We start from the raw sequence: 22,969 nt of genomic DNA, 5'->3' as shown, positions 1-22,969 counted from the left end.
AAAAAACACCTGCAAAGGACTCGATGAACCCCCCCTCCCCGTCCCCCGTGTCCCTAACCCTCTGTCACTGGTACCGTTGCCATAGCAAAGGGATTGAAGTCAGACTGAGAAACAGAGTCGGATGAAAGCAAAGTGCCCTCCGCCCTCGCCCCTCCGCCCCCAGGCCCTTGGTGTCTCGGGAGGTGAGGAGACATCAAACCACAAAGTTGCTGAAGAAACATGAGACGGACGAGCTCCAAACACGCCACTTTGCACGGTGACACGATGTGTGGTGACCATGAGACACCAAGGAGAGGTAACAAGAGAGAAGGGAGGACCCGGCGATGACGAGGAGACAAGGAAGGACCCTACGATGACGAGGAGACAAGGAAGGACCCTACGATGACGAGGAGACAAGGAAGGACCCTACGATGACGAGGAGACAAGGAAGGACCCTACGATGACGAGGAGACAAGGAAGGACCCTACGATGACGAGGAGACAAGAAGGACCCTACGATGACGAGGAGACAAGGAAGGACCCTACGATGACGAGGAGACAAGGAAGGACCCTACGATGACGAGGAGACAAGGAAGGACCCTACGATGACGAGGAGACAAGAAAGGACCCGACGAGGAGACAAGGAAGGGCCGGCGAGGACGAGAGACAAGGAAGGACCCTACGATGACGAGGAGACAAGGAAGGACCCTACGATGACGAGGAGACAAGGAAGGACCCTACGATGACGAGGAGACAAGAAAGGACCCGACGAGGAGACAAGGAAGGGCCCGGCGAGGACGAGGAGACAAGGAAGGGCCCGGCGAGAACGATGGGAGAAGGAAGGACCTGCGATGACGAGGAGAGAAGGAAGGACCCTGTGATGACGAGGAGAGAGGAAGGACCCTGTGATGACGAGGAGAGAAGGAAGGACCCTGTGATGACGAGGAGAGATGGAAGGACCCTGTGATGACGAGGAGAGAAGGAAGGACCCTGTGATGACGAGGAGAGAAGGAAGGACCCTGTGATGACGAGGAGAGAAGGAAGGACCCTGTGATGACGAGGAGAGAAGGAAGGACCCTGTGATGACGAGGAGAGAAGGAAGGACCCTGTGATGACGAGGAGAGAAGGAAGGACCCTGTGATGACGAGGAGAGAAGGAAGGGCCAGGCGAGGACGAGGAGTGTCCTCAGTGCCGTTCTGCATTGCTGACCAGCTGAGTTCACAATCTGCTCTGCTGTTCCCTGCAGTGACCCTGGCGTCTGCCAGCTAGCTCCGCCTCCAGCTCGCTCTGTTTCAGGGCAGGCGGCCATCAAAGTGCAAACGTGCTCATTTTAAGGTTCACAACATACTTGTTTACAAGTTACTTAGACGCATACACACATACATGAGCGAGCAGCCCACAGTAAGGTCTTATTTCACAGTTTGTTGGTAGTTGCATGAGCCAGCGCTGTAAAGGTGAATATTTCATGCTGTGTCCCCTTTAAGGCTGTTAGACAGAGGTTTGCTTTTATTTATTCATTCATCCTTTACCTGAGAGCCTCTGCGGTTGATACACATCCCTGATGTTTTATTCAGTCTGTATTTCAGAACCCCTTGTATCTCACTCGCCTCTCACGCCCCACCCCCTCCCCCTCCCTTCAGGTGAACACATGTCCCAACAACTGCTCGGGCCGCGGCGAGTGCCGCGTGAGCAACGCCACCGGCTCGGTGCGCTGCGAGTGCGACGACAACTGGAAGGGCGCCGCCTGCGACGTCCCCTACTGCGCCGCCGACTGCGGCTACCCGGAGCGAGGCCGCTGCCAGGGCAAGGCCTGCGTCTGCAGGGACGGGTGGCAAGGTGGGTGGGTGTTTTGGGGGGGGGGGTGTTCATAGTGACGCTGTTTGCGCAGCTTTCAGCTGAATAAAGAAGATTAGATGCCGTGCCGTCGCAGGTACGCAAACGCGGGCCGAGCCGAGGCCTCTTTAGGGCCCGCCCCAACTGGCTGGAGGTGTAATTGGGGGTGAGAGGCAGGTGTTAATGATGAGTTGGATCGTTTCGGCTTCAGCTGACGCCGATGCGTTGGGCTGGGGGTGGGGGGGGGCGCAGTGTTTATGCTGATCCCCGTGTAACAGAACACCGTAGAAACCAGAGGACAGAGAGGTGAGGTCAGTGCAAAAAGGATGTCATTTTTACCCAATGCAACACTATTAATGTCTGTTTTTATCTAAAAAACCTCACCTTTGTTTTGGGGAATAATGGCTATAATTCAATATGATTTAATAACAGTATTATGAAGCCTCCACTCCTGTAATCTGACAGACCTCAGATGGACTTTTTGAACTTTTTAGGACTTGTTTTCTGCTCTAATCAGTTCAAAAACAGTTTTTTCTTCTTCCCGAGGACTCTGGTTTAAGCTCATTGTTCTCAGGAAGGAAAGCGTCGGTCCGCTCAATCAGTCACGCCTACGTAGTTTGTCTGCTGAAATAGATGCTCATAGAGAGAAGTCTGTGGTTACACTAATGAGGAACTACTGTCCTAAAACTTTAGGAACCACTTTTTCAGTTTGCTGAATTACTCCACAGCTGCTTAATTACTGTGTAATCTAAAGGTTTAAAATGCTTCTGAAGCTCCCTTCTGTTCTCCTCTTTCTTCCATAAGGAGGAAGCAATCATTGATTTTATATATATATATATATATATATATTGATTGTGTGTAGTTTTTCATTACATGGTAAGAAGTTATGCCCGACATCCTAAACGCTCCTGGCAGGAAAGTTTGGCCTTCGTAAAACTTTCTTCCTTTGATGCAGATTCTCTTTGTTTAATCTCTCTTGAGACGGTCTGTTTATACGTTTCTCTCTAAGGCCAATGAGTTTATCGTGTTAATCATACATAAGTGCAAACCCCCCCCCTCTCCCCTCAGGTCCGGACTGCCTCGTCTCAGTGCCGGCCAACTCGTCCTTCTGGACCCGGGAGGAGCACGCCGAGGCCGGGCTGGCCAGGGCTTCCCACAAGGCCGTGGTGGACCAGGGCCTCATGTGGGTCATCGGGGGCTACGTCTTCAACTCCTCCGATTATCACATGGTCAAAGCGTGAGTGTGCAACCCTCCCCCCAACCATCCCACTCTTTGACTTTATTCCGAGGGAGCCGCGGAGACTGGAGGGCGGCTGTTGCTAGGCAACCGTAGGGGATGTGCTGCCGAAACAGCGTCTCTGAAACCGAAGAAAACGCGAACGCTTTCAAACACTCTGAGATCCAGACGTGAAATGGGAACAAATATCCTGCAGCGGCCCATAAACATCCCATCCAAAGGGTTGTGTCAGCACGCTGCGGCGGCCGGGTGGGACGGGGGGGGGGTCGGGGGGTGCAGTCGATGCCTCACTTGTCCCGTGATCAATTCGGCCTCCTGATTTATCCACTTTAACACGTTCTGTCAGAATGCTTGGAGACAGTCGGACCGAATTTGTTTTGCCAGCAGACGAAGGGACAACTTGTTCCCCCCCCCCCCCCCCCCGTCCTCCGGGGTCGTCTCTGTGCACCGCGCAGACCGAAGGATGTGATTAAAACCGTCAAATTACAGGATGGGCGATGCGCTTCACCCCGAACCCCCTCCCAGCCCGTTTTGCCTTTGGCTCGTATTCAGTTTATTTACGGCCCTTGTGTTCAGAGGAGACCACATAGGAGCAGATGGGCAGGGCTTGTGTTTGTCACCTGGTTTGGGTTTGACAAAGCAAAGCAACCAAACCCTTTGTTAAAGCGGCTCCAGCTGCATCCACAGATGACAAAGAGTTGAGACTTGAGGGACCAAAGCGGGAATAGGACCGTCCAGGACCTCGTGGTCATCTCACCTCCCTCCTTTTCTTTTTCTAGGTATAACATCAGCAGCAAGAGCTGGCTGACCCTTGACCCCTCCGTCCACACCATCACGCCGCGGTACGGCCACTCGCTGGCTCTCCACGAGGTACGTGGAGGGGGGAGGGGGGGGGGGGGCAGTGGTGCATATCCATTACTCTGTGTAGACAACGCTCAGCAACCACGAGAGCTGAAGATGATGCTTCTTCTCAAGGGTCATGACAGCAGTTATCAGCGTGGTGACTGGATCTCACGAGATATCAATGATAAATCATGTGATGTCATTTGGAAGCTTTCTTAATGAATCATCTCAGATTACTTTTTTCTTTCTTATATTCTCGATTGAATTGCCGAATTTGAATAAATCTAATTATGCTGGAAAATACATATCTGTTATAACGAAACTAAAATGTCAATGATTAGATAACATCAAACTTAATCTATATCAGGCTGCATATTCCTTTCCTTTTTATAATCCCTTCTATAACTAATGGGTCATATACAGGTCTCCGTCCTTTGGGACAAAACGGAGAAGCAACAAACCTTTTCTCTATCAAGTGAAAGCATTAAAATGTAAAGACATAAAGAAAAGCTAATTAGCTGCTTGTACCCCCCCCTCGGATCCGGCCTGGGGGGGGGTTTCCCTGTTCAATACTACACACCTGAACATTCTGCTCCGCCACCGGGGAAATCCTTTCTGTAGGTACCCAGAAAAGCTTTTATTCCAAAGTCAAGGACGTACTGAAGGTCGTTCTTGGAGAATCCCGCCTGTAGGGTTCCTGATGCTCACGGCTCTGGTTCTGGTTCGGTCAGGAGGAGATACAGAGCGTATCCAGCTGTGGACTGATGTTTGGTGTCATAAATGCGATGTGGTCCCGCTCCTCCTCCTCCTCCTCCTCCTCCAGGGCAAGATCTACATGTACGGAGGAAAGATGGACTCCACGGGAAACGTGTCCAGCCAGCTGTGGGTTTTCCACATCCAGAACCAGACCTGGGTCCTCCTGAGCCCCCGGGCCAAGGAGCAGTACGCCGTGGTGGGACACTCTGCCCACATCGTGCCCCCCCTCCGGGACGGGGACAGCCCCGTCATGCTGGTGGTGTTCGGACACTGTCCTCTGTACGGTTACATCAGCCAGGTGCAGGAGTACAACATCGGTAGGTCGGGGGCGCGGAGAGAGAGAGCGACTCGTGTTCAAGAGTTTACCCATGAGGCTTAGCAAACGTCTTTCTGTGCCCCCCCCCCAGCCGCCAACACCTGGAGCGTGGTGCCCACGGACGGGGCCCTGGTTCAGGGCGGCTACGGCCACAGCAGCGTCTTCGACCCGGGCACCAGAGGCATCTACATCAACGGGGGCTACAAGGCCTTCAACGCCAACAAGTACGGCCTCGCCGGGGACCTGTACAAGTTCCACGTGGACAGGAGGAAGTGGTGAGGGACGCGCCTATCTGACCTCTGACCCTCGTGGCGTGTGAACGATAATAAGACAAATCAATCCGTTAGCTGTGAAAAGGTTGTTTTAGATGGTCGAGAAGAAGCCTCTTAAACTGCCCTCTGACCTCCATGGTTGCGCCTGCAGGACCATCCTGAGGGACAGCGGCTTCTTCCGCTACCTGCACACCGCGGTGATGGTGAGCGGCGCCATGCTGGTGTTCGGAGGGAACACGCACAACGACACGTCCTCGAGCCACGGCGCCAAGTGCTTCTCCTCCGACTTCCTGGCCTACAGTCTGGGTCAGTACCCCCCCTCCCCCCCCCCTCTCCCTAAAGGCCCAAACCGTCTAATGTTACATAGATCTCAAAATGCGTGCTAGTTGCTAGTTAAATGAATGAATTCTCTTTACGAAACAACCACATGCTTTTGTCCCCTCTTTGATTAATGAAATACTTTGACGTTTAATCCTCTCATTGAGAAAGTTAGTTAGATTTAAGCAAAGTAATTGTGTATCATGATATCTCCCAATAGGATTAAATAGGATTCCGCTGAAAGACAATATATTTATTTTTAAGCCCTATGTCGTTAAGCACTGTGAATGAAAATGTATAAAAGATAAGAGAGACCCGCTTATTCCTGTAAGATGCGATCACGGCTCCTCCGTAGTTACTTAAATCCCCCAAAAATGATTACGAAGGCTCCTGATAAAAAACCCAAATGCCACTGTGAGCCAGTTACAGCACATTCTTTCATTAGTCCCTCTATCTGTGTTTTATTAGTGGCTCAAAGGAAAGACGCGTCTTCAAGGGGAAAGATAAGATTTTGTAGAGTGAGAAGAAATACATTTTCTGGTTAAATAAGATCATTGGAAGCTGATGGCTGGGGGGTGTAGTGTATTTTTCTATTTATTTTTGCCTCCTCATTACGCGCCCTGATAGAAGTTGGCGGGTCTTTGTCAGAAACCACGCTGACGTCCTCACTTTGTTCGGCCCGCCTGCCATTTATTGCTGTGGATTGAGTGCTGCGGCGCTAAGCTGCTCATTAATGGGAGGCTTCGGTCCGTCTGCACGTGGGGGGGGAGAACTCCCTGCGGGCTGCAAAAAAAGTCCTCAGGACGTTCTGCTATTTCTGTCTCATTACGATGGTGATTGACAGGCAGAAAAATTGCAATATCCCCTCCTCCTCCCCCCTCCTTCCTCTACAAGTGGCTGTTTGGGGCCGAGTCGTCCTCTGGGCTCTTTGGGCTCCGTGGTTCCCGGGGCGACGAGAGCACATCGATCTGGCTGAGCGTAGTGCCCCCCCCCCCCCCCCCCGTTCTGCATTCACCACATGTCCTCCCTCCTTGATTGGCATAGTGAGACTAAACTCATCTCACGCCGCAGGAAACAAATTTGTGTTTGTGATTTCCCCGGAGACTTCACATTTGAGTGAAACTTTAGGAATTAGAAACAATTAAAAAGTCTTATTGTCCCCCCCACAGCCCCACCACCCCACCCCCCTCTGTCCTCCCCGCTCGTCCCCTGCAGGAGTCTGTAATTAAACAAAACAAAAAAAGACCAGTAGGCTGTTTTCCTCACCTGCACCGGCCAGCTGCAGTCGGTGTCAGCAGAGCAGCGCTCTAATTCTCTGCTAATTACGGGGAGACGGGCTGGCGTCCAGAACTAATCAGCCCAACTCAATTATAGCTTAAGGGCCGTCCGCTGTCCTGACATTGGAAGACGGCGTCACAATAAATCCCCCCCCCCCCCCCCCCCCCCCCGATGTACGGTTGCGTGCCACCAGAGGGCGCCGTCCTCCTGCGTGTGAGTCGGAGACGGCGTGCACGGCCTTCTTCTCACGGACGTTTCTTTTTTCTTTTCCTCTAACTTTATCTATAGTGAGAAATTGGACACGGCGACTTGTTTTTGCATTTAAAAACTACTCGAGAAAACAAATGATCCGGCCGGTCGAAACAGGAACCACTGCATTCAATAGTATTCGATTAAATCTCACTCCCGCATGCACATCCGTCTCCTTTCAAATCCTTTCATCCGATCTCATTAAGCCGAGTTCTAAATAACAAGTGACCAAAGTTTTCCATCTGTTTTGGTTGTTTTTGCTGCCTGAGAAGGTTTAATGACCTAATCAATGTTCAGGAAGGGGATTCTTATTTATCACAAACGTATATAAATAAATACTGATGGTCCTAATGCAGGAATAAGTCTGTAAGCTTAAAATATTGATAGGCACACAAGTTTAACCGGGACATTTTTCCAACAGACGGATAATATGTCCAACCGAGGACACACTTAAGTCCTGGTTTTAGAGACAAACAGACCACAACCTTTTAGTCCTTAAGTAAGCTTCAGCTGATTAGGACCTGCCAATCAAACCCAACCCGAGAGGAAGCTGAGGACCCCTGCGCTCTTCAACTAAAATACTTCAAGAAAGTGTTAAGCAACCACGAGGAGACACAAAATGACATAGAGGATCTATACAGGGATACCACATAATAATAAAGTGACTCAAGAAACTGCAGAGACCCAAAGTCACTGCAAAGAGATACAAAATGAATACGAAGAGACACAAAGTAAATACAAAGAGATACAAAATGAATACAAAGTGCTGCAAAGGAGCATCCACTACATGGAGTTGTACAAGCTGTGTCCTGACCGCTCTTCTCGCTCTCTCATGTCCTGGTTGCAGCGTGTGACGAGTGGACGACGCTGCCTCGCCCGGACCTTTTCCACGACCTCAACCGCTTCGGACACTCGGCGGTCGTCAGTGACAGGTGACGGTGTAGAACGAAGGAGTACGGACTTCACCACCGGTAGAAACAAAGACACAAATACTCAGACTTCCATTGCTCCAATAGGATTCTACTGGTCTGACCTATTTTAATTTGTCACTATTTTACTCTCGTCTACATCCTGTTGTAAAGAACGCATCAAATATCAACACCGATCCTCGGCGATGACTCCTCTCCCTCTGGGGGTTGTTCCAGAGATCCGCGCCTCCATTTAATGCGGCTCCATCGCCTGCTTCAGGGCCGCCGTTTCACAGACAAAGTGATGCAATAAGTCATGTGGAGAATAGGTCACGATTTAGAGAACAAACAGAACTCTGTGAAAATGTTGTTTTGGGTTAAATGTTGAGGGTGAAATATGAAGGTTAGCTTGTTTGAGTAAGTCAGAGAAGAAGAAGAAGAAGAGCACTTACCCCCCCCACCCCTTTGTAGCCCTCTAACGTCTCCGCTCTCCTGCCCCCCCCCCCCCCCCCCCCCCCTCCCAGCGTGATGTACGTGTTCGGCGGCTTCAACAGCCTGCTGCTCAGCGACGTCCTGGCCTACACCTCGCCCAGCTGCGCCGCCTTCTCCGGCCCGGAGGCCTGCGGCCGGGCCTGGCCGGGGATCCACTGCGTGTGGAACGACACCGAGGGGAGCTGCCTGCCCTGGGCGGGGGGCGCTGACGGAGGGGGGGAGCAGCCGGCCTCCTGCAGCACCCGATCGTGTAAGTGTCCGGCCCTGCACCTTTTTTGAAGTGTTGGTTTGTGTAAGTAACGTAGTAGTCATTTCTGGCTCAAAACGGCTCAGATCAGCCTCGCACTTTATTTGTTAGCTCGGGCATTGTCTTCCTTTTGCCATTTGTCACAAATGGAATAAAATCTCCCCCCCCCCCCCCCCATTGCGGACACACTCGCTTTCCGCTGTCGGCTCCTCCAGAAGCGATGGCAGATGGAAGCTGTGCAGCAGAATATCCATCGGCCACGTTTAATACCAGAGAGGCCTTTCCTCTCGGCTGCTGTCTGACAGTAAGCCTGCTCCCCCCCCCCCCCCCCCCCCCCCCGACTGGTGACCGGCGGTTCAAGTCTGTATGCTTCCATTTAGCAGGAATTACGTTGATAGAAACTATAGATCAACACATTGAAATGTGAGAATTGGGAAGTGTGGCAGTGGTGGAACGGAACTGAGTGCATTAATTCAACCACAATCATCATCATTCTTATTATGAAATACTTTGCAGGGAATGTTGGTCATTCCACTACATTTATTTCAAAGGGCATGATGGTCATATTTAAATATTGTACTTAAGTGTGAATATTAGCTCATCTTAACATTTTGCAATTCTTCAGTTTGGTTGCTTTTCTTTTTTTTTACTGAAGCGCTCGTTGCACATGGTGTGTTCAAGGACTGTCGGAAATGTAACAATCCAAAGCCTTTTTTACATTACCTAAATGATCAAATACTTTAGAACCTATTTTGATACCCCACGCTCTTCACAAATGAGCAGATGCCGACGAGAGGTGCGACCAGTACACGGACTGCTACAGCTGCACCGCCAACACCAACGGCTGCCAGTGGTGCTCCAGCCAGTGTTTGTCTCAGGGGAGCAACTGCACTTCCTCCACGGTGAGAAACCGCCGACTCGTCGCGCACTTCGGTAACGCGCGTCTCACGTGTCACACGCAGGTCGCGTTCTTAATTCACCCGAAGAGCCCGACGACACTCTGCCTTTTGATTTTAAAAAAATCCCTGCTCGTTTAGATGCGATACGACAGTTGATGTGTCTCCCTGCAGCTCTCCTAGCGGCACTCGCCCCCGCAGTAATCCGACACACGAAGCGCTTCGCTCCCATTGCGGCTTCAAGCTTTTCAATCTTTCTCCGAGCTGCGTTTCGTGACCTTCTCACTTAGACGCAAACCAGTTTGATTTTTGTGCTTGGTGAGTAAGTGAAGCACCAAAAGGAGAGACGCTCCGGATCAGACGCATCGCACGCGGGCAGGAGAGGTAGCAACTGAAGAAGTGGCCGAGGTCAAAGGTCGTGTCGGCTTAGGCTGCCGCCAGGACCTCCACGTTTTTACCACCTCATTTTTTGTTTCCCAGGGCGCCATAGGGGAGTATGACGTATGCCCCAAGGACAACCCCATGTACGTGTGCAACAAGAAAACCAGCTGCAAGAGCTGCGCCGTGGACCAGAACTGCCAGTGGGACACCCGCAACCCGGAGTGCATCTCGCTGCCAGGTAACTGCCCTGCATCCTTTTGCGTGATGAAATATCTCCACGTGAACAAAGACACCTTTAGCCACAACTCCCCTCGGGCTTCTCTCCCGTCCAGAAAACGTGTGCGGGGAAAGCTGGCACCTGGTGGGGAACTCGTGCCTGAAGGTCATCACGGCGAAGGACTCCTACGACAACGCCAAGCTGGCCTGCAGGAGCCACAACGCCGTCCTGGCCTCGCTGACCACGCAGAAGAAGGTGGACTTTGTCCTGAAGGAGCTGCAGATAATGAGCGTGGTGGTAAGTAGGGAGGAGGAAGAAGACGTGGATATTAATTGTCACATCTGTTCTACTTAAATGTTCTCCTTGGGGCAAATGGAGTCGTCACGCCAGCAGCGGCAAAGCTATCAAACACGAATAGAGCGGGCGAGATGAAATAGATCGTTACAGCGAGGAGACATCGCTAAAAACATCAAGACCGAAGAATTCTCATTGTAGATAAAAGAATAAAAATGACCTGTTCAAAGCCTCTTCTGTGGCTCATATTCATGTTGAGGCAGATTAAACAAACCCGTTTTAGTCTTTTCTTCAGATTCTTCTTCATGTGGGACTTTAGGACCAGTGAGCTTGAAACAAGTGTTCCATTAACGGATCCTTTCCTCCATCTCCATCAAATCCATCCCCACAATCTGTGTCTGCTTTAGTCTCTGTACTCAGACTACAGCAAACCAGGCAGGCGTTATAGTCAGAAGTCTACTGTGCTACTTTGTGCATCCATTCAAGGGGTGGATGCACAAATAACATTGGGATGGATTTGATGACCTCTCCCCGGCAGACGACCTTCTCACGTCACTTTCTGCTGTTCTGCTACGCTGTGAATCTGCAACGAGCAGCCGAGAGATTGAAAATAAAGAGCCACATAAAGGACACATTTGCACGTCGCTGAATAGCGTCGCATGTTCCAGGAGTGTGTGGAAGAAGCACCGCCGGGTCACGTGTGGTGACCTCCAGCCGTGCTGTAGTTTCTGTGTGTCGCCCCGGAGCCCCCACACGGGCTACCTAACCTAAGTAAGGGAAGAAGATTTCCCCTCACAAAGCCACACTAATGAAACGGCCTCAAATCAATCATGTTGGGGAGTTCCAGGTAATCTCCTGGTTTTGAAGGCAGAGGAGGCGGTAAGACCCTCATTTCTCTGGAATAAAAGGAGTTCTCACACATCCAGTTGAAAGTTCTCCCCGACACGAACACGGTTTGCGCCGTTTAGCGCGTCGACGAGAGATGGGCGGTGAACTCCAAACACAACGCGTCCATGTTTTTGGTGTGGTTTTTTTCTTCTTTTCTCGCAGTACAAGGCCACGTTGACGCCGTGGGTGGGGCTCAGGAAAATCAACGTGTCGTACTGGTGCTGGGAGGACATGTCGCCCTTCACCAACACCTCCCTGCAGTGGCTCCCCCGGGAGCCCAGCGACAAAGGCTTCTGCGGCTACCTGGCGGAGCCGGCCTCCAGCGGGCTGAAGGCGCAGACCTGCATCGACCCGGTGAACGGCAGCCTGTGCGAGCGGCCAGGTGGGTGCGGCGCTGCTCGGCCCACGGGATGCACGTGGGCCGATGTCGGCTTTAAATCTAAAGGTCGCAGCTCTGAGATGATTCATGCAAATCTAGCAAAAACCAAACGAAAGAGAGAAAACAGACTTAAAGGTTAAAAAGGTGAGATTGTGCCCCCCCCCCCCCCCCTGCAGCCAACCACAGCGCCAAGCAGTGCCGGACGCCGTGCGCCACCAGGGCCACCTGCAGCGAGTGCACCGGCAGCAGCTCGGAGTGCATGTGGTGCAGCAACATGAAGCAGTGCGTCGACTCCAACGCCTACGTGTCCTCCTTCCCCTTCGGACAGTGCATGGAGTGGTACACGCTGAACAGCTGTCCCCGTAAGACGTCTCCCGGCTTAAACATTATTACAGCATTAATAAAGAGGGGGAAGAAGGAAATTAAAACCCCTCTGAGTGCACATATTGAAACGCATGAATAACAATAAAAGGACCCGTGGCTAGTTGCAGAGAGGTGGCTGTCCCTCTGCGGTCATCGTTTATTTAATGAATCGATCGTTTGGGGAGTGCAAAGCCGTGGAGGAATATTGGAACAGGGCTTGAGGGTAGAAACCAGGTGTCTTTGGCACTACTTACATACATTCATACATGTCTTCATACGTGGAGGATAAAGTTTGAGCACTGAATTGATATCTCCAGGCACGGCGCTCCTCTCCCCAGTGGAGCGTCTGATTGTGATCCATGCGACCCGTTCGGTGTGATCACACCTTCCCGCACGGGTCGGTTCTGCAGCCGGCGTCCCCCGTGTCTTCAGTGGAATCGATCGCGCGGGAACGCGTTCACAAATCGCCTCACTTATTTTCTCAAAATGCCGTTTTGAACGATCCGGTTAAATGAAGATGAAATGAAGGACGGAGCGTTCGAACCTCCGATTGAACGGTTTGTGGAGGAAGAAAACCGCTGCAGTTAATTTCCTCCACGGCGTGAGCACGTGTAGAGATCGCAATCAGGCTTCAGAGGAGAAGAGGCGGCGCTTTAAATCAACGGGGCTCCGTGGAGCGCAGCGGCTTGGTTAAATGTTTTTTAACCTTCCAGCCGAGCCACATTTAACCGGCGGCGCTTGATGAGATTGGGATTAATAATCAGATTTCGTATTTTGATAACTCTGTCTCCAGCTTTTTTTGTTTTGCAGAACTCGTTTTCATTTATTTAACCCTGCAGGCCAATTAAATCCGACCCCCCCCCCCGAGGGCGCCGAGTAAGGAATTTAAAAACATGGCCGAAGGGTCCGGAACGAGCCCTTCGGGGGTGTTATGGCTGTTATCCATTGACGTTTTTATCCACAAACCCTCTCCACAACACGTTAACGGAGGCCTTTCCCGTCCTTGGCCGTGTCCTCTGCCCCGCAGCGGAGAACTGCTCCGGCTACCGGACCTGTGGCCACTGCCTGGACCAGCCGGGCTGCGGGTGGTGCACCGACCCGGGCAACACGGGCAGGGGCCAGTGCATCGAGGGCTCGTACCGCGGGCCCTTCCAGACCGCCGTGCCGGCCCCCTCCACCCTGCCCGGCCTGCCCGCCGCCCCGCAGCCCGCCCTCAACGCCAGCATGTGCCCCGGCGAGGCCAGATACAACTGGTCCTTCATCCACTGCCCAGGTAGCTCCACCGAGGCCCTCTGGGTGGAGAAGTGTTTATTAGTGTGGAGAAGTCACTAGTTGATGATGGACCTGTTTAGTGAAATAAGTCAAAAGCAACCTCCGTAAACGCGTTGACGCTCTGTGCCCCCCCCCCCCCCCGCCCCCTCCTCCTCCTCCCCCCCCCCCCCCCCCCCCACCCGGCAGCCTGCCAGTGCAACGGCCACAGCCAGTGCGTCAACCAGAGCGTGTGCGAGAAGTGCGAGGACCTGACCACCGGCCGCAGCTGCGAGAGCTGCATCTCCGGCTTCTACGGAGACCCGACCAACGGGGGCAGCTGCCAGCGTGAGTTAACCCCCCCCCCACCCCCTCTCCTGCGCTCAATGCTCTGGTCAATGCGGTGGTGCCTCCCTGGTGCGCTTTTATATGTCGTATGTGTCTCGTCTTCAGCCTGCAAGTGCAACAGCCACGCCAGCATGTGCAACCCCAACAACGGGAAGTGCTTCTGCACCACCAAGGGCATCAAAGGAGACCGCTGCCACCTGTGAGTCGCCCCTCCCCTGAGATGTATTTTTATAAAAATCCAACACGGCCCCCACAGTTGTGTGATATTGTGTAAAAAAATTTTTTTTTAAAGTATTGGGACTCCACATTCTATGCAGACCTTTTCACGACCGCTCTGAAGTTGAGGCTGACTTTCACAGAACGTTCGTCATGTGACTCTGAGGAGAGCAGAATTTAAAGTTTTTAGGGATCTGGTTCATGAAAATGATTTATTTGAGTCGACAGTCTAGAATGAAGCTTTTTTTTTTTTTTTAAAGGTTTTATTTTTAGCCAGATGGTCGTGGAATATTCAACGACTCTACAACTTTACTTCTGATTCAGAGTTAGAGAATTTAAATCCAAGGGATTTAGAATGTAATTATGTGTAGAAAAAGTAGAACACGAACTTGCCAATATGTTTTAAGACTCAGAACCCCCCCCCCCCCCCCTCCCGTTCTTTTTTGGCATTCAGCAATAGCAGCTGTTCATTAGTGATCTTAATGCTGGCCTTCATTACCATAAGATGTCTCAAAACCCATTAAAAACTTGAGAGACAAGCTTCACAAATCATCGCTATGAAATGGAGTCTCTTTTGAGGACAGAAAGCATCGCTTCCTTTATTTCATCCTTCGCTTCTCGTTGGGACTGAAGGAGAAAACCCCCGCCTCCTTTTTATCGGCAATTAAATCATCATAATTAGCCTTTTCTTCTTCCTCCCTCTCCTCTCTCATGTTACGCCTCATTTGCCTTCACCCCCCCCCCCCCCCCCGCTTCAAGGTGCGAAGTCGAGAATCGTTACCAAGGCAACCCCCTCAAAGGAACATGCTACTGTAAGTGGAATTCCAATTATTAACCTGTGTGTGTGTGTCATTTAGTTTCCCCACTTCTCGAAGCCCCCCCCCTCCCCCCCCCGTCCTGCGATGACGCTGCAGATTGGTCTGCTGTCATCATCATTCCTCTCGGGTCTCGTAGAACAGCAGAATTCCACCGACGTCGTCCTCCCTGATCCATGCAACACTTCTTATTTAAATCATTTAATTGTGTTTTTTAGGATAAGTAGGGATGCGTTTCTGACTGCTGGCAGACCTGCAGGAGTGGACAAAACTAAATACATAATATTAATGTTCATGCTGGAACGATTCGATGGTTAGTTAATGAAAAGTTAATGAAAGATTGAAATCTCAGATCGTTGCTGCCTCTCATGAAAAGATTTGCAGATTTTAATGCAACTTTTAACTCATTCAGTAATCAGCCTATAAATAACTTGGAGAAACCTCTTTGCTTATTCTAAGTTTATTTAACCAAGTAAAAAGCCCAGAACTTTCCGTGTGTCACGTGAATCCGGCTCGGTCCGATTCTGCTGCTTATCTCTCGTGTTTTTGAAGTTTCTCTTCACCGGATTGCTCGGTCGGGGGTGTTGTTGCTCGCAGCTTTCTCCAGAGCCGCTAATCCGGACAACTTCACACTCGACCCCACCCCCTCCCCCCGAGTCCATCGCGATGCGACCTCCAGGCGTGAGGTCGATCGGAGGAAATCAAAGGAAAGAAACTCCCTCCATCTCTGTTCGATTTGAGCATTGAGTTTCTGGAGGATTCTTGTTGGTCGGATGAAACCAGACGAAGGATGAAGCGCATTTAAGCTTTTAAAATGCTGCTGCTTTGCTGCCTTGTTGATCCGTTACGTTTGATTTCCCTTTCCATCAATATGTTGGTATTCCATTCACTTAAATGACATCATTTTCAGTTAATTGTAACCGTTGTAAATCCAAATATTATTAAATATATTCTTTTTTTTACTTCATTGACATTTCCTTTTTAAAGTAATTCTGTGTTCTTGTGTGACTTCTTCTTCTTTTGTCTCGCCCTCCAGACACGCTCCTCATCGACTACCAGTTCACCTTCAGCCTGTCGCAGGAGGACGACCGCCACTACACCGCCATCAACTTCGTGGCCACGCCCGAGGAGGTACTGTCCAAGATGGTCCTCCTCTTCTCCTCACGTTGTTGTTGTTTTTTTTTTTTTACCGATGTAGTCGTGATGATAACAAGAAAGAACGTAAAATGATTAATTAATGGTTTATTAAAGTCAAGTTGAAGGCTGTTAGTAATTTTAAAAGAGAGGCTCGTGTTCAAAAATTGGAAGCCTGGATGGGGACGTCTGGAAGAATTCAGCCAAACTACTTCTCTCGTTCTGGTAGATTTATTCATCAGATCACAGGTCAAGTATAAGCGCTGCGTTTGCAAAGGCAGGAGCAATCCTACCGGCCCGCAGGCCGGAAGAACACACACTAACTAACATCAGCAAGAACATAATGTTTTATAACCCAAAAGACAAAGAAAAGATTTCTATTGGCCCTAAGCTGGCGTAGGGGATGAACATTCTCCCCCCGCCTCTAAGGATCCGGTCACATCCAATGTCCAGACCACCTTGCCTAACGTAAACAATGAAAAAAGTATGAGTGTTGTATGAAGTGTGGTGTGGCCCTCCCGCCTTATCTTACACATCTGCTGCTAGTTGACCCGCTGACCTTGCTTCCTAAATCAGAACAGAATCCGATCCCCTTATCAATACACACAGAGAAACCTCTGTTTGTCCGTGCGGGTCCCGACTCTTAAATCAAGTCCAGACAGGAACCCCCATCCTGCCAGACTGTCTCTGACTTGAATTCTTCAGCAGGACAGGGCAACATTTTCTAACTTAGCACAAAGAAAGAAACTTTTGATTATCAAGGCAGAAACCCTTATAAACACAGATTTAAGATCACATGAGAAGGTACAACCACATAAACATGAGGTTGTTATTAGAATATAACGAGCCACTAAAGAACAGTCGTAGCCAATATAGCACAGCCCCCCCCCCCCCCCCCCCCATATCAAGTCGTATATAATATGACAAAAGAAAGAAATGCAGAACTGCCCTCATCATCACAGATGTTTCCCTGTGAATGGAAGCGGCTCCAGTCGTGTTCACACAGCTGCAGCATCTGGAGCTCAAACAGAAGCACAAGGATTGGATTAAATATTGCAGATGGTACCCCCCCCCCCCCCCCCACCACCACCACCACCACCACCCACCCCCCTCTACCAACATTTTTTTACCTCAGAGGAGCCGCTACATGAGGTAGTGAGATGTTTCTACATAAGGATTTTACAGTTTACCCAAAATTGCAATTAAACCAAACAACAACTAAACCGAGGTGTGAATCCTCCATCGTTGTAGCCTTTTAATGGCGATCGTTCTCCTCGTCGACTGCTGCTCAAACATTTGCTTTGCTAATATCGCTTTCATTAGCAATGCAGATGTGCCCTAAAGCAACGGTTTGTACAGCTGCAAACTGCTGTCGGGGGGGGGGATTATTATGTGCCCTGCATTTACAGTAAGGAAAAGAGGTTTTTAAATGATGATGATGATGATGAAGGTGACCGCCTGCTTTCTGTGTCCTCTGTCCCTCCTCAGCCCAACCGGGATCTGGACATGTTCATCAACGCCTCGAAGAACTTCAACCTGAACATCACCTGGTCCACGAGCTTCACCGGTAGGAGTCGCCTCCTCCGGGACGTAGCGTCCCTTCGCCCCCGTGTCCTCGCCCTCGTGACGCGTCTCCCCCCCCCTCCGTCTTGTCTCTCAGCAGGCACCCAGGCCGGGGAGGAGGTCCCCATCGTCTCCCGCAGCAACATCAAGGAGTTCAAAGACAGCTTCTCCAACGAGAACTTTGACTTCCGCAACAGCCCGAACATCACCTTCTTCGTCTACGTCAGCAACTTCACGTGGCCCATCAAGATCCAGGTGAGTCCCGGCTGGAGGCTGGAGGCGCGGCGGATGAGTGCGTTTTAATCAAAGACAACTCGGTGTGAGCCGAAGGCCACGGGCAGAGGAGGCTTCGTGCTGCTCTTCGGGGGTTCATCTCAGCCGGCCCCAGACGTAACTCTGACTGACAGGAAGACGCGCCGGGCTGTGACAGCTGAGCTTTAGCCTCCACCGGCGGGGCGGCGCGTTGATTCAAGGGGGGGGGAAGAAAGCCGGCGCTCGGAATCTATAAACGGGAGGCTTTGTGCTTTGACAACACGGGGCGACGTCGGTGACGACTTGGAATGAACGAATGAATGAATGCGAATGAGACGTCGCAGAAGAGGAGAGTTGAAAAGACAGAGAATTGATTTTTTTTTTTTCTGGTTTGATTTATTTATAGAGCCAAACTATTTCGGCGGATGTGTCTCTCCGTATTCAGGTCTGTGCTGATGTTTGCCTTCCAAGACGGAATCGCTTCTCTCAATGAGAGCATGAAACATGATAACGGCACGATTCACCCTGCGAATATGCAGTCGGGCACTTTGAATAAAAGTGTCTACAAAACTGCACACGAGGCCCCTTCATGTGCTTTTCCTGTGGGGGGGGTTGAATAAATACTGGTTCCCTCGAAGGATTTCTCCAATCAAAGTGCAACAAAACTGCAGCAAATGTACTTGTTAACAGACTCCGCCTCAGTCACGAGAAACGAGGTCCATAACCCAGCGCTGCTGTCCTGAATGAGGCTCTGTGTCCCTCCCCCCCCCATCATTCCGCTGGGGATATTGTTTCTGCTTCTTCTTCTTATTGAATTCCGTCTCCAATATTCTGCGCTCAGCTGGCACTTTGTGAGGAGCACGGAGCTGAACTCCATTGATGTTGCTGCGTATTCGAGATATCGAGACGTCGCCAAACTGCAGCCTGCAAAATCACCGCCGACGTTCCCCCGCAGCAACGAAAACAAACGGGAGAAGAAATAACTGCCTCGTGAAGATCTGTTCTCTGGCGTTTTATTCTGTTCGGGGGACAGAATATCAGAAATCGATGTCACAGCCTTGTCTTTTGGGTTTGTTGCCGCGGCGTAAAGGTGATGAAACACTCTTCTCTCTCCTGGTGTGGACAACAATGGCCTCTTCTCCTGGAACAAAGATCAACACAGCTCAGATCGTGAAAAAAAACTGATCACGCACGTGCTTGCTTTTCACCGTTACAAACGTGCACAGACATCGAGGGGAGCAAACCGATGGAGCACGATGGCGCTGTGGAACCTGGAACGTCCCCCTGTGAGACTCTCCCATCACTCCTGGGTTGCCCACCTCACCCCATGCAAAGCTCCTTCCCCTCCGCCGGGAGGGGGGGAAAACAAACTCCTGCCTCCATCCCTCCAGGTCCTTCCTTGTGGGGGCTTTCACTCCTCAGCTGCTGACTCCTCCTCCGGCCCGCCTTGCCCTGCGCCTCGCCGGTGGGATCGTAGCACGCCGCTCCACTGGCGCCTCGTTCTCCTCCTTCACTCCATGGAGCTTTGCCTTCCGCAGCGAGGTAACGCCTTCCCCTCGTTCTCCTTCTGCCTCGGCTCCTCGTCCGCACATCCTCTCTCCTTCACAACTTTCCTTGCCTTCAGTGGTCTACTGCAGTTCGGCCCTTGGATGTCTGTGTGTGTGTGTGTGTGTGTGTGTGTGTGTGTGGTGGGGGGGGGGAGTTCGTAGGCGTCTGGTACTCCAGCAGTTGGCAGGCAGAGATGGCAGTGCCTGCAAGCGCTTCATAAACAGTAGCAAAGTGGAATGTTAAGTTGAAACACATGCTGCATTCAGAGGGAGCTGTGTGTAAGCTAAGCCCCCCCCCCCCCCCCCCCCCTATCCGCCCCCACCTCCCACCACCGGCACAGCACCTCAAGGTGGCTTCTGTTTGCCCCCACGTGGTTATTAGAGGGCAGCGTTGGAGTTTATTTCCCGACCCGCTCCGCTTCTTAAGGAATTCATCACAACCTTCTGCCGAGCGGGTTCTATTCGGGGGACCCGAGCAGAGCTGCACCGAGTCCTTCTGACCCGCCGAAATTGAGATCCTGCAGCAGCGGTCGGAGAGCGTTCTGTGACGACTTCATTACCGCCGAGCAGCTCGCGGCATCAAAGCGCCCAGATTAGTCAGCGAGGAGTTCTCCCACCCCTTCTGTTTTTTTATTTTTTATTTCTCCCTCTCTCCCGATGAAGAATGGATCTGAATTTAATGATGTTTGTAATGAAACGCAAATCCCAGACTAATTACATTAAAGCGCTGTGATCTCCTGTTCCGTGCCTTAGTGAACATGTCATGATACGGTGAGATTAGAACAGCCTCCGATTTAATGCCCCGCTGTGGAGCAGCTGCAGCAGCTATCAGCCGGGCCTCCGTGTGCACTTGTGGAGTGTTTATCTGGGCCACGCACGGCTGCCTGATGGGCCGCGTCGATACTGATCGCACACACTCGGAGGGGAGGAAACGCACACCGAGCGTGCAGCGGCAGCAGCAGAAATCAGACAGCTGCTTGTTGTTTAAACGCGGCGATGAGGATCAATGCAAATACGAAACGGGATGTTGTGCACGGGGACGCCATCGCCAAGTCCAACCGTCACCAGGAGGACCGAAGCCCGGCCAGAATGTCCGTTCGAAACCTGTAGGTGATGGAATCAAACGATCAAATCACAGACCAGAGCATTGAAAACACTTTTAGCGGAAATACTGATCAAAATCTGCATTTGGGCCTGTGCTTTATTTCTGTTGTCACAGTCAAACTAAACTTTAATTGAAGGTTTCTAAAGATCTCACACTCCAGATAATCCTTTTTTATTCATTTGCGTTGAACCTGTCGATGAGATCCGGATTCTCAGGACTTACTGCCTGTGTCTAATCAACACCTCGGAAACCTATTTCTCTGCTTTGTGCAGGTAGATTTTACGAAAAACAAGTAAATCCTGCTAGTGTTGGATTGTGAGGTCAAAGGGGGAGAAGGAAGCTCTTTAAAACGGGATCCACGCCGCTGACATCTTTTGGGAAGTTTTCTCGGGGCGCGTCGCCTCCCCAAACTTCTCCTCGCCGTCCGGAGAGAAATGATCACTCAACAGTAATCAACAGCAACACATTAGTGAGCCAGATGGTGCTGACTTCAACAGTAAATTACCCCCCCCCCCCCCCTCTACGCCCACCCCTCCACCACCTCACTGCTGCTGCCCTTGGACCCGCGTTGTTCTTCATCATCAAGTCTCTGTGTGCGTGTATTGTAATGAAGTATTCATATACTAATCTAACACACACAAGGCTGCCCCCCCCCCCCCCCCCAGACACCTCCGCTTCTCTCTTTGTAGATTTGTATGCAAATGACAGCTTTGCTGAGGAATAGCAAGCAGCATCGATGAGAAGTCGTGGTCCGGGGTGTCAAAGATGTGCGAGGGTAGTTCTGCTGTGGACCACGAGGTGCAGTACCCCGGTGCTGCCAGGGGGAGGCAGCGGTGTGATGTTGGCAGGACGCGTTTCATGGCGAGGCATTTCAGAGGGTGGGAAGTGTGAGGAGGGGAAGGAAGAAGATGATGATGATCAGGTGGAGGAGGGGTGGTACAGGCCTGCCGGCGTTACCCCTAGCAACCCTGATTAAGATGGGGTATCGTTAGCACAATTGCTCTGACTGATGATTACAGAAGTGAATATTTCTGTTTTTTTTTAAATCATTTTTTCCTGCTCGGCCCCTCGTGGCTTTGTCAGGCGTCCCGATTAGCAGACGGACCGAGAACCTCCCCGTAGCTGTGAGTCGCTTGTCTCGTCTTGATTGACAAGGTCAACCCCCCCCCCCCTCCCAGAGCTTGCATGTTTATGAATGTTTAACGCTGACCTCCCTCATTAAATGTCCCTCTCTCTCCTTCCGCAGATCGCCTTCTCGCAGCACAGTAACTTCATGGATCTGGTGCAGTTCTTTGTCACGTTCTTCAGGTGAGCAGCCCCCCCCCCCCCATGAACCCCATCTCGTCAATTCTATTAATCCAAGCCGCAGAGGTGTTGGTGTGCGTGTGTGTGTGTGTGTGTGTGTGTGTGTGCTGATGGATCAGCCAAGCTGCTCTGCTGGGCCGTTACAGTGAAGGAGCTGTGCAGCTCGCTGGTTAGTTGTCCCTAAACACACACACACTGTCCAGATATGATGGATTAGAGAACACGGGTGTATTATTTCATTCAAGCGTCCAAACACGAGCAGCTCTGCATGCTTTGGGATGTGAATCCTCTCGATTCTGCAGCTCTCCTCCTCGTGCAGAAATCTTCTTTTTCAACAGCATTCAGATAGATCTCAAACGCTTTAATATGCAAAGGAGTTTCCAATACAGCTCACGAACACACAAGTGTGCGACCCTTAGGACCCGAAGGCGCTGAATGGCTTGAATTAGCTTAGCGACCAGCAGGCTTTACCCTTCGCCCTTCTAGTTCTCTGTATCTGCTCGTTGACGCGTCATCGCTCCCCTCGGCCCGACCGAGGGGCTCACGTCTGTAGCGAGACACTCGGAGACACTCAAGAGATGTTGAAACGTGGCGAGTCCACGTCACGGGAGGGAGGCGGGGGTGCGTTTGATGTGTTTCTCCAGACCCGGTGTTCTTCGGGGGACTCTTGGATCCCGCGTAGAATTCGGGGATCTTTGTCGGAGCAAAGTGTTGCTTTGTAAAGTCGAGCTGTGAGGAATCCCTGAACCGCGGCGGCTTCCCTGATGTGTTATTGATTGTTTTTAGTTTGCTTTCATAAATGTGAGGCACCACGCGAGTGTTTCTCCTCCCGTGGATCCCGTGGAGGAGGAATGTGGGCCGTCTGCCGCCTATTGATCCAGCCGCCGATCTTTGTACTTTATTTATGCCGATTCCATCACGCAACGCACAGAGCGCTGTGTCCCCGCATCGATTGGATCAATCACCGGCCACTTTTAGTGGAGTTTTTTTTTCTTTCTCAGTGGTGTGGCGGCCCTGCGCCCCCCCGCCCCCCTTCTGTTGGCTTCCCCTCTCTCCCCTTTTCGTCCCTCGCCTCCTCCCCGTTTCCCTCTCCCCCATCATCACGCTCTCCTGTCACTCTCCCTTCATCCCCTCCTTCTGCTCTGCTTCCTTCCTCTGTTCCCTCCATCTGCCCCGCTCCCTTCTGTCAAATTACCCCCCCTCCCCCTCCCAGCCTCCCACCTCTCTCTCTCTCTCTCTCTCTGGTTTGCTCTTAATCCCACAGCTCAGTCTTGTTTTTTCGCCGCCTGCC

At 51.3% G+C, this 22,969-nt stretch overlaps 1 protein-coding gene across 1 annotated transcript in view; it reads left to right on the top strand.

The window, feature by feature from the left end:
- Positions 1–22,969, top strand: part of atrn (attractin) — a 44,315-nt gene that overhangs the window by 5,192 nt on the left and 16,154 nt on the right. The window contains 22 exon segments of the mRNA XM_062557393.1: positions 164–182; positions 1,553–1,814; positions 2,880–3,048; positions 3,828–3,918; positions 4,715–4,964; positions 5,055–5,238; positions 5,387–5,541; positions 7,928–8,012; positions 8,513–8,730; positions 9,511–9,629; positions 10,104–10,242; positions 10,337–10,518; positions 11,566–11,785; positions 11,959–12,144; positions 13,173–13,418; positions 13,604–13,741; positions 13,847–13,940; positions 14,717–14,769; positions 15,809–15,903; positions 17,395–17,473; positions 17,567–17,724; positions 21,620–21,681. Of these exon segments, the coding sequence (XP_062413377.1) occupies positions 164–182; positions 1,553–1,814; positions 2,880–3,048; positions 3,828–3,918; positions 4,715–4,964; positions 5,055–5,238; positions 5,387–5,541; positions 7,928–8,012; positions 8,513–8,730; positions 9,511–9,629; positions 10,104–10,242; positions 10,337–10,518; positions 11,566–11,785; positions 11,959–12,144; positions 13,173–13,418; positions 13,604–13,741; positions 13,847–13,940; positions 14,717–14,769; positions 15,809–15,903; positions 17,395–17,473; positions 17,567–17,724; positions 21,620–21,681 (3,204 nt within the window).

Source organism: Pungitius pungitius, chromosome 14, assembly GCF_949316345.1.
Source record: "Pungitius pungitius chromosome 14, fPunPun2.1, whole genome shotgun sequence".
NCBI lineage: Eukaryota > Metazoa > Chordata > Actinopteri > Perciformes > Gasterosteidae > Pungitius > Pungitius pungitius.
The sequence above is the reverse complement of the archived record's forward strand: the minus strand, read 5'-3'. Positions and strand labels throughout refer to the sequence as shown.